The sequence below is a fragment of the Bos taurus genome, chromosome 24 (genome assembly GCF_002263795.3).
Source record: "Bos taurus isolate L1 Dominette 01449 registration number 42190680 breed Hereford chromosome 24, ARS-UCD2.0, whole genome shotgun sequence".
Lineage (NCBI taxonomy): Eukaryota > Metazoa > Chordata > Mammalia > Artiodactyla > Bovidae > Bos > Bos taurus.
In genome coordinates, this window is record NC_037351.1 from 25,541,984 (window position 1) to 25,553,225 (window position 11,242).

Sequence of the window (11,242 nt, forward strand, 5' to 3'; positions counted from 1 at the left end):
GTATACTCACTGCTGATTTCCAAGGTGTGAGATTGAAAACTGGCTTGATCACTTCAAGCTCGGTGTGACTAAAATTGAGCTCACCATTGCTGACTACAAATCTGCCCTTTGCCCCTATTTCCAAGCTCACTTACTGGCTGGTCCATTCAAGCCACTGGCCAGCACTGATGCCTAAGTTTTCATGTGTGCATGCATGCTCAGTCACTTCAGTCGTGTCCAACTCTTTACAGCCTCATTGACTGTAGCCCACCAGGCTCCTCTATCCAGGGGATTCTCCAGGCAAGAAACTAGAGTGGGTTGCCATGCTCTCCTCCAGGGGATCTTCCCATCCCAGGGATCAAACCTGCATTTCTTAGGTCTTCTGCATTGGCAGGTGGGTTCTTTACCACTAGCACCAAGACTTCATGGATTTCTCTTTCTTTCCCCCTTTCACAACAAAGCTATCTCAGCTATTTGCTGATATTTTGCGGATCAGCAGCTCTATAGACATTGAGGGAGAGGGTGGGGAGGCAGCTCCTGACCTCTGGGAACTGGCCTCAAAGTTATTACAAGCTGGTTGGGGCCATTGTTGCTCTGTTGGGTGTGACAATCTCACGGAACATCAGACAGTGTCGGTCTAAGACCATGATAAAGCCAGAAAAAAAATCACTGTGGAACTCACAAGATCTCAAACCTCCCTTCTCACTAAAAGGACTAACTATGTCTGCTTTTCCAAGTACAGCTTTGTGTCTGCACTGGTCTGTCTGCCCTACAGATAAACAGAGACCGTCATAGAATTGCCCCCACTTTCTGATGACATCCAATCTAGAGTGAAGTTCCACTTTCTTAGACTCCCCCAAGTCACCCGGCCAATGCATAAAATCCTTCTGTAGGATCTAATACTTTCGTAGTGAGAGTATTGTATGTTCTTTCTTGCTGAGATGAGTAGTAAGTCCAGCGGGTTCAACCACACAGATCTGTTCCTCTTGGTGGATTTGGGCTGGAGAGAATCGACACACTGTCTTCTCTCCATTTGTTGAATCGTGTTATCATCCTGCATGTGTGCTAAGTCGCTTCATTTGTGTCCAACTCTTCGAGACACTGTGGACTGTATAGCCTGCCAAACTCCTCTGTCCATGAGATTCTCCAGGCAAGAATACTGGAGTGGGCTGCCGTTTCCTTCTCTGTGGGAATCTTCTGACCCAAGGATTGAACACACGTCTGCTGCACTGGCAGGTGGATTCTTTACCACTGAGCCATCGGGGAAGCCTGCCTTGGACCATACCATAGCCCTTGTCAAGTCATGATGACACAGTTATCTTCTTAAAAGGCTGTGAGCTCTTCATTTGCAGGCACTCTATCTATCCTTAGGTTCACAGCATCTAAAGTAATGCTTGGCATACAGCAGTCTCTCAGTACCTGAAGTTTGGGTTAGTCTAGGTGAATTAGCAGTGGCATCCCACTCCAGTACTCTTGCCTGGAAAATCCCATGGATGGAGGAGCCTGGTAGGCTGCAGTCCATGGGGTTGCTAAGAGTCGGACATGACTGAGCGACTTCACTTTCACTTTTCACTTTCATGCATTGGAGAAGGAAATGGCAACCCACTCCAGTGTTCTTGCCTGGAAAATCCCAGGGACGGGGGAGACTGGTGGCCTGCTGTCTATGGGGTCGCACAGAGTCAGACACGACTGAAGTGACTTAGCAGCAGCAGCAGGTGAATTAGGGGTGCGAGGGTCCACTGATCACATCTCCTAGTCTGAGTCGGATTACAGGGCTTGAATCACTCTTAGTCTGTCCCAGTGGAGCTGGGCTACTCTTGAAATCAGTAAAGCACTTAAATGCACAGAATAAAGAAGAGGACTTTAGGATTTGCCTTTTGCTATTCACCGAAGGTGAGAGGCAAAGATAGCTTTCTCATTTTCAGAATGTGTGTTTTTAATAGCCGCTGACCAGAACGAGTATGTGCTTAGCTTGGAAAACAATGGAAATTTGGAGTTCCCCAGAGTGCCTCTAGAGATGTTTCTTTTAGTTCTTTGCATTTCTGTCAAATTTAGATTCTTTTTTTTTTTTTTTTTTTTTGAGAGAGAGGATGACAAGGGAATCAAAAAAAGCAAGGACAAATGAAATGGGAAGTGCTTTAATAGGCATGTTTTATTGTTTCTGCCTATTTTCTAACATAGCTTATAAAGTGAAAACACTGCTTTAATAAAAATGGAATACTCTCGGTTACACCAAATCCTGTCCTTCATCCTTCAGGTCCGCCGAGGCAGGCACCCTCACGCCTTGGGACTGCTGACCAGGGCGGTGGTAGAGTAGGAGTAGGGGCTGAGCAGGGCGGCGATGGTGTAGTGGCGGGGGCCAGAGTCGTTGGCTGTGAACACCACCTGCAGGGAACACAGACAGGATTGCTTTCCAGCACAGCCCCCAACCGGAAATCATTCAGAGACTTCGGGAAGTCCAGTGCCAAAGAAATTGTTTTTATTTTCTTGTTTTCTGAAACGGTGCAAAAGGCAAAATTCCAAATACACTGGCCAACTAAGCTGTCGGAACCTTGCACAGCCCTTTCAATAAGATTCTTCACTCCCCACCCCCACCCATATAATTAGATCTCTCTTTAGGGGGGCAAATTCACACTGATAATCAAGGTGGCTCTAACCTGACTGAGGGAAGTCACAGAACTCCTTATTGCTTGTGTCTCATGTTCTTGGTTTTGGAAAAAGGAAGAGGCTCTAACCTGACCGAGAGAAATCACAGAACTCCTTATTGCTTGTGTCTCATGTTCTTGGTTTTGGAAAAAGGAAGAGAGAATGTAGAAACTGCCGTTAGTGACCCAAAAGCCTAAGAATGATGGTTGCAAGCTCACCGCAGACTTAGAGACCCTAGAATTTTGAAGCCGGAAGATAGCATTCTTCCCATTTCACAGATGAGTGAACCAGACCTCCAACTTAGGGTGTTTGGCCCACGTTCATGAAGTGACAGAGCCAGGCTAGATGTTGAGCCACCTGTCTCCAAACCCGAGACATTTTTTTCCCCTACTATTCCTTTGCATCTCCTAACATGCAAAAGAATAAGTGTATTTTGTGTATATAACATGCAATGAAATACGGAGTCAAAGCATCGGAGGGTTCTATTTACAGTGCAAGCAGAGTATGGAAGATCATGTTGGAATTCTGCAATGCACACATGTTGGGGCTCTTCTAAGCTTTGGAACTGGGCAAATTGTCTATGAGAGCATGGTTCCCATTAGTTATATACTTCAGGCAAATTTCATAGAGCTGAGACTCCAAGTGCTGGGATAGTCTAGGTGCCCAGAGTGAGGCAAGTTGAGACAACTTGGTTCAGGAGGGAGATGGAGGGCAGCAAGCAGATATTTAGTTTTACTTATTTTATACAGAGGTCATGGATTGAACTTTGAATACACGGTATATGCTGCTGCTGCTGCTAAGTCGCTTCAGTCGTGTCAGACTCTGTGCGACCCCATAGACAGCAGCCCAGCAGGCTCCCCCGTCCCTGGGATTCTCCAGGCAAGAACACTGGAGTGAGTTGCCATTTCCTTCTCCAATGCATGAAAGTGAAAAGTGAAAGTGAAGTCTCTCAGTCGTGTCCAACTCTTAGCGACCCCATGGACTGCAGCCTACCAGGCTCCTCCATCCATGGGATTTTCCAGGCAAGAGTACTGGAGTGGGGTGCCATTGCCTTCTCCAACACCCTATATAAGCACCTTTTATTTTAAATATGGACAAAGGAAACCTTGATGACTTGGGGATGGGAGAAAAAAAGATCCAATTAAACTGTACTGAAAACAAAAATATCAGAGCAGGAGGAGGTGAGAATCACTTAAGAGTCTCTGTGCAAGAAGGAGAAATATAGTATGACATCCCTTAAATGTGGAATCTAAAAAGAAATGATACAAGTGAACTAAGGTACAAAACAGACCCACAGAATTAGAAAACTTGCGGGGAGGGATAGTTAGGGAGTTTGGGAAGGTCGTGTACACACTACTGTATTGAAAATGGGTAACCAACAAGGACCTACTGTGTAGCACATGGAACTCTATTCAATGTCACGTGCCAGCCTGGGTGGGAAAGGGGTTGAGGGAGAGTGGATACATGTATATGTGTGGCTGAGTCCCTTCGCTATTATCTGAAACTATCACAACATTGTTAATTGGCTGTACCCCAATACAAAATAGAAAGTTTAAAGTCTGAAACCAAAAAAAGAATCTCTCTGCAGGAGAAAGGGCATTCCTTAAGGGCCATGTTTCTGGGAGCAGGTTAGGAGAATTTCTGATCTCTTGTAATGACATTGGCTTCCAGACTCATTTAATTCTTCCTAAAAATTGTAAATGGCATGATCTGCATTCAGAAATCCATGAGGTCGAGAGGACTAATAGTTCCAACGGAAATGTCTTGCCTTGTTAAATCTAATATGGCTGCCTGGGTCGTTGGCCAAGGCAGAGGTGACTAGTGCTGAAGGATGGCAGTGTTTTGGAAGGTCCTCAGAAGAAGCTGACAGAAAAGGAACTTATAGTTGAACCCACCACGCACCCACCAGTCACCCAAGTGAGGCACTGGGACTTAGGTATGACTCCTCACGCTCTCTCTCCTTCCCTGTTATCCATTCAGGCTCCAAGTTGGGCTCATGGTCCTGCCTGCAATGTCTTACATCAGTCACTTTCCCTCCATCCCAAGGGCACGGATGTGTTTTCACTTCTGAATCTCTAGCTTCTAGCAGCCTTCTTAGCAATAGCAGGTTTTCATTTTTCAAATGTTTGTTTAATGAATACTGAAAGAGTGAAGAGCAGGCTGGGAAGCTAACATCTGATGGGCAGGAATAGCAGATCATGGGCAGGACAGTGCTGCGTCTTCTCAGATGGTCTCATCAGGCTGAGATCAGGGGGCATAAGGATTACAGGGGGTTGGTCTAGTGCTCCAGGGTGGGGCCTAGGACTCTAGGGGCAAAAGTCTTGTTCTGGGCAACATCTAAAGCCTGAAACCACCCAAGACAGGAGCTCCGCATCTTGTTGCCTGGCTGAGAAGTAGCCAGAGACATGCGTCTGGGTAGATAGGGCTTCCTTGGTGACCTGTGGGCCCCAGAAATCAAACAGGCCTAAGGTTTCCCTGGCAACACTGTCTACCAAAAGAAACGTTTTATGTCAATGAAAAGTCTCATCCATGACTAAGCCAGAGAGAATGGTTCCCTTTCATGCTGAGCTATTTTTGATGCAATTAGTTGATCTTTAACTCTGACCAGCATGTCTGGATTCTATTTCCATGGCAGCCATCTGTTTTACATGACTTGAGGAATTACAGACAAGGAAGACATAGGGATAACTTTGAGGTTCCCACTGCCTCATCAGCAGAGGAACAGAGTGTGAACCAGGGGCTACAATTGTGTCTTTATTATTATTATTAGCTTTTCTCACAGGAAGAAAGCTGAAGCACACTAAGGCTAAACCCAGCCTTGGCCCTGGTGGCAAATACTACTGTTTCTTCTGTTACTGGCCCCATGACCTTGACAAGTTACTTAACTTCCCTGTGCCTCACTTTCTTCACCCGTAAAATGGGGATAATAGGAATGACTGCAAGGCGTTGTTTACAAAGATCAAATAGGTTAAATATAGAAAATGGGAGTAGTCTATGCTTGATAAGTTTCATCTGTTGTGTGGCTATTATTATTTTGAATTTACTGTTTCTGTATGTACTGTCCGAATTCAATTATCCAAACCTCTGGAAGCCAGATGAGTTCTAGAATGAAAAAGTTGTCAGATTTTAGAGAAGTAAAATGATGCATCTAATTTTTGTTGTGGGACACCCTAAGTTGGGGTCTGGAGCATTGCCTAATAATCCAATCTATTAGTATTTTTTCAGCAGACAAATAATCACATTCAGGGGAAGGAAATGAAATCTCTCAGGAGCATTTCATAAGTTCAGGTCCTGTTACTGAATGAATTATCGTCAAACAGAGGAAAAGTTTGCTTTTCAGAGTTTTGTGGATTTCTGGAGAAATGGGAAAGCCGCTGTACTAGACTGACATTTTCTTTCTGACTTTTCTGTGGTGTGCAAAGTGCAAGCAGCGCATTTCCTGGGATTGCAAACAAACAGACAAAAAATAACAATGCTGGCCTCCGTACACTCACCTCTGCAAATTCATGGAACGGGGAGATGCCAAGTGACTTCCAGTAGGATTTGGTGTCTAATTCCACTTTGTATAGTCCCTCTACAAATTTGTCCTCTGTGGTGAGCCCATGGAGCTCTCCAGATTCACTGGTTTTCCTAAAAGGTGCAAAAGCCCAGGTTAAGTTAGGCATTGAGGGAATAAATGCCATGGCAAGGTGACACCACACACAGACACACAAACGTGCACACACACTCCTATATACAGTTTGTGTATGGGAGTGTGTGTATTAGTCACTTAGTCTTGTCTGAGTCTTTGTGACCCCATGAATTGTAGCCCACTAGGCTCCTCTGTTCATGGAATTCTCCAGGCCAGAATACTGGAGTGTGTAACCATTCCCTTCTCCAGGGGATCTTCCTGACCCAGGGATTGATCCTGAGTCTCCTGCATTGCAGGCAAATTCTTGACCATCTGAGCCACCAGGGAAGCCCAAGAATACTGCAGAAGGTAACCATTCCCTTCTCCAGGGGATCTTACCAACCCATGTGAAGATATATGTATATATTTTTTTCCTCAATTAGGTCAGGATAGGGAAAATTTTAGTGACTGTCTAAAATTAACTAACAGAAAACTTGTCAGGAATGTTTCCAAAAGCTCATTGTAGATTTTTTTTCTCTTATGAGGTTTCACTTCAAAAGAGACTTTGCAACTAACCGTTGGTGTCTGGGTGAAGTTTCATAACTACCCTGGAAGTGGCCGCGAGCAGCTCTGACTGTGGTTCCTTTGACCCCAGGGCCTCACTCCTCTCCCCTGTGGTGTGAGAGTGTCTTCCAGAGGTGGTATCATCTGTACACATGGTGGGGACTCCCAATGCAAGGAGAAACCTGTATCTGACTCTTTCATTGTTTATATAATTAAGCTCCTTGGCAGCTCTGTGCCATCAAAAAATACTAGGAATTCATTTTTCTTTTTAAACTAAGCAACTTCTATTTCCATGTAAGTGCCCACTTGATAGGCTTCCTTGATGGCTCAGTGGTGAAGAATCTACCTGCCAACGCAGGAGGCATGGGTCTACCCCTGGGTTGGAAAGATCCCCTAGAAAAGAAAATACTCACTCCAGTATTCTTTCCTTGGAAGTCCCATGGACAGAAGAGCCTGGTGGGCTACACAGTCCAGGGGGTGGCAAAGAGTCAGACCTGACTTAGCAACTAAAATGACAACCTGCTTGATGGCTGGTGTTAGAAATCGTTCTCAATTAGACAGCAAAAACTAGGACAGACTAAAACAGAATGGCTCTGTTCATTACTCTCCCACCTTTCTTATTTGCTAGAAAGAAAACATTGATTTTTCCATTTTTTGTCATCAGAAAAAAAAAATTCCCACAAACATCTGAATGCTTATGGCATCCATTTTATCTCATGCTTAAAATATTCTCTTAACTACTTTCCATGGTGTGCTTGGCATTTTATAGAAACATAAATGAATTAACAAATAGAAACTCAGTTGAAACCACACCAAAGGAAATGGTCTTTCCAGTGATGGATGAAGAGTCATCATGTGATTCTTGGGGTTCAACTAAAACCCACAGAAAATCTCTTCCTGAGAAACATAAACACTTAGAAGTATTGCTTGGTACTGAGGATTTCTTGGTTGTTCATTCTTCAGCCTGCCAATACAGAAGACATAAGAGACATGGGTTTGATCCCTGGGTTGGGAAGATCCCCTGGAGGAGGGCATGGCAACCCACTCCAGTATTCTTGCCTGGAGAATCCCATGGACTGAGCAGCCTGGTGGGCTATGGCCCACAGGGTCATGAAGAGTCAGACACTTAGCATGCAATGATGGATGAAGCGTCATTGTGTGATTCTTGGGATTCAGTTAGAACCCACAGACACTCTCTTGCTGGGAGACATAAACACTTAGTAGTGTTGCTTGCTACTGAGGGTTTCTTAATTGTTCATTCTTTTAGTTGGTTGGTTTAGATTTACTAATATGGATTTTCTTTGGAATGGTTACTAGTAGAGGTGGAGAAACTCTATGAAAGTTCTAAGGCAGCCAGTGAAGGGGAGAAATCATTTGGGCTCCTGGTCGGGGGGAATGCAAGGCTGGTCTGGGTCTGTGCTTGATGTCGTGTATCTTTCTCTTCTGTGTCCTTTCTTATGGAGCTTGACAACCCAGCCTCACAGAGCAGATGCTCCACTAGGCTTTGCTGGACAACAGCCCTGGACTCGGGATGATCCAGATAAACTACGGACAGCTGCCTAGTCCGTGCTATCCCTCAATTCCTTTTCTTTCATTAATATATTAACATAAATTCTACATCTTTCCTAATAGCACAAATCAAGGACTGTCAGCTTGAGTAATATGTGAAGGCATCTAGGAACCTAGAGCTCCTGAAATTTAATACACATTTTTGTAGGCGTGTAATATGTGCATTTTCTTGGCATGGAATTCACAGTTTTCATCACCCTTTTTGAGTGGTTTGTGACTTCAGAAGGTGGTGAACTGGAGTGGGGGAATGGGAAGCTGTTCATGGTTCTGGTCACTCCCAGCTGGGCCGGGCAAGAGGGCATCCTTCTCAGGGCCCTCATTCCCTCTGCCCACATTTTCAATCTACTTGCTGGTCTCCTTAGTGAATGATGTTATGAGGGACACTTTGGCTGAACCCACCTGCATTGGCCAGGGCACAATAATAACTTCTTGCCTGAGCCATCTCACAATAGGAGGTCCTGATAAGTAACCTGGAGTTGCTGCCAAAAACTAACCAGGGGAATTCAGGAGGGGTCAAAAGGAGGGAGGAGATGCCAGACCATGTGTCCTGCCAACCTCCCAGAAACCCTTGGGCTGGAATCCATCTTGGCTGAGAGGTGTGCTTGCCACCAGCTGGGACCCTGAGTCAGACCATCTATGGGCACAAGCGAAATGATTGGCCAGAGACAACCGAGAAAGCCAAGCCCACTTCCGTAAACCCTGAGACTGCGAGCCAGGAGTAAGAGTGGTCCTCCTGGGCTCTCTCCCCCTGCTGCTCTCCACTCGGGTGTCCCTTCCCAATGAAGTCTTTTGCTTTATCAGCACATGTGTCTCCTCTGACAATTCATTTCCAAGGGTTAGACAAGAGCCCACTCTCGGGCCCTAGACGGGGTCCCCCTTTAGGTAACAGTGTGATCCAGATAAACTATGGTCATCTGCCTAGTCCATGCTGTCCCTCAATTCCTTTCCTTCCATTAATATATTAACACAAATTCTTCATGTTTGCTAACATTGCAAGACAAGGACTCTCAGCTTGAGTGGTTATGTGAAGGCATACCAACCAGTGATGGGGGAATGAAAAGATATAACCAAGCCCCACGTCTGGGAGCCCCAGGCAGCTCACCCCGAGGCAAATGGCTCCCAGGTCTCGTCAGCAGCCTTCTTGAACACCTTCACACCCACGTTCGCAGCAGGACTGCCCCGGACAGCATCCAGGACCTTGACCATCAGAGGACACTTGGGTTCACCAGCGCCCTGGGTGGAGAGAAGACAAGTGACAAGTCAATAAAGTTGGTCAGAGCCACAGGCTGCATCCTTTGTGGTGTGAGACCAGGAACACGGCAGCAGGGACGCAAGAATCCCATTTTCAGCGACAGATGGGTTGACGGTTAATGAACTTCCCTTACTCAGTGTAACACAGACACAATTGTCTCCAAAGAAAGAATAGTTTCTGCCTCCGGACATGCTGTGCTCTACTGGGGTTGTGTATTATGAACTTGAAGGGAGATAATGGTCCCTCTGAAAAGAATGGTTTTGTTAAGCCTCCTCATCTGAGTGGAGTTACTGCAAAGATATAATATGCCACAGGACCAAATAGGAGCTTCCCTGGTAGCTCAACTGGTAAAGAAGCCACCTGCAGCACAGGAGACCTGGGTTCGATCCCTGAGTCGGGAAGATCCCCTGGAGGAGGGCATGGCAACCCACTCCGATATTCTTGCTAGGAGAATCCCATGGACAGAGGAGTCTGGTGGGCTATGGTCCATGGGGTCCCAAAGAGTCGGACACAACTGAGTGACTAAGTATAGCACAGGACCAAATAGCTTTTCCTGAGAACATTTTACTCAGCTGTTGCTTCAGCAGTTCCTTCTTGCTAGTTGCTGTAAAATAAAGCCAGATGATTTCATGATCCTTTTCACAGTTTTATTCTTCTAAGCCAAGCATCCCCAACTTCTGGGATCTAATGCCTGATGATCTGAGGTGGAGCTGATGTTATAATGATAGAAATAAAGTGCACGATAAATATAATACTCTTAAATCATCCCCCAACCATCCCCCAACCCCCACCTTCCAGTCTGTGGAAAAATTGTCTTCCGTGAAACCAGTTCCTGGTGCCAAAAAGGTTGGGGTCCACTGTCCTAGGGGATTTAAGAATTAGATATTGGACTAGAAGGTTGTGCACCAAGCCTTTGAAGAATTAATCGGTACATACTTTTTGATTAGCTAAAGGGAAATTAGCTTTATCAAAGGTCAAGCTTCTGAAAATTCAGTAGTCACAGCTTCCAGAATATCAGATCTTTATTTCTACCATTCATCTGAGGGAACTGAGGCACCACTGCAAAGTCATAGAGGAGGGCGCCCAGGATCTGAGCCCCAGTTTAGTAAGCTCTGCAGAACTTCATTCTTTTTGAAGTTTGGATCAATGACATTTAAAAATAGATGCCGGCTGCCCTGGCCCCAGTAACAAAAGTGGGTTGGCAAAGCAGGAAGAAGTCACTTATACTTCATCCATAGGAGACAGATGAAAGAACATCAGAGAGTCAGACACTCACCACAGAGCCAGCCTCAGACACAAACACCAGTCCAGCGAGACAAAGGAGGAACAGACGGAAGGAAGCCATCCTGCCAAGAACTGCTGGGTCCCTGAGCAGACTGCCCCCAGCTCCAGGCTTTTATACTCACTTCACCCCAGCCAAGCTGCTGATCCCTGCCAACCGGACTCCAAACCTGCTGATTCTGATTATTGACTTAGTCAACAAAGGGAGAATAAGTAACCCACACAAATATGAACCTTGCCTAGAGAGATTAGAGCATCAGAACATTAGCTCTATGAAATATTCCTTTAAAAAAAAAAAAAGCCTTTATGGACATATTCTTAACAGGTCATTTGACCAGCTA

At 45.4% G+C, this 11,242-nt stretch overlaps 1 protein-coding gene across 1 annotated transcript; it reads right to left on the minus strand.

Annotated features, from left to right (window-relative positions):
- Nucleotides 1-2,115: 2,115 nt before the first annotated feature.
- Nucleotides 2,116-10,976, minus strand: TTR (transthyretin). The gene is made up of 4 exons (NM_173967.3): nt 10,897-10,976; nt 9,471-9,601; nt 6,120-6,255; nt 2,116-2,364 (listed from the first exon to the last, which is right to left on the minus strand). The coding sequence occupies exons 1-4, from the start codon at nt 10,963-10,965 to the stop codon at nt 2,257-2,259; spliced, it is 444 nt and encodes a 147-aa protein (NP_776392.1). The 5' UTR covers nt 10,966-10,976; the 3' UTR covers nt 2,116-2,256.
- Nucleotides 10,977-11,242: the final 266 nt, after the last annotated feature.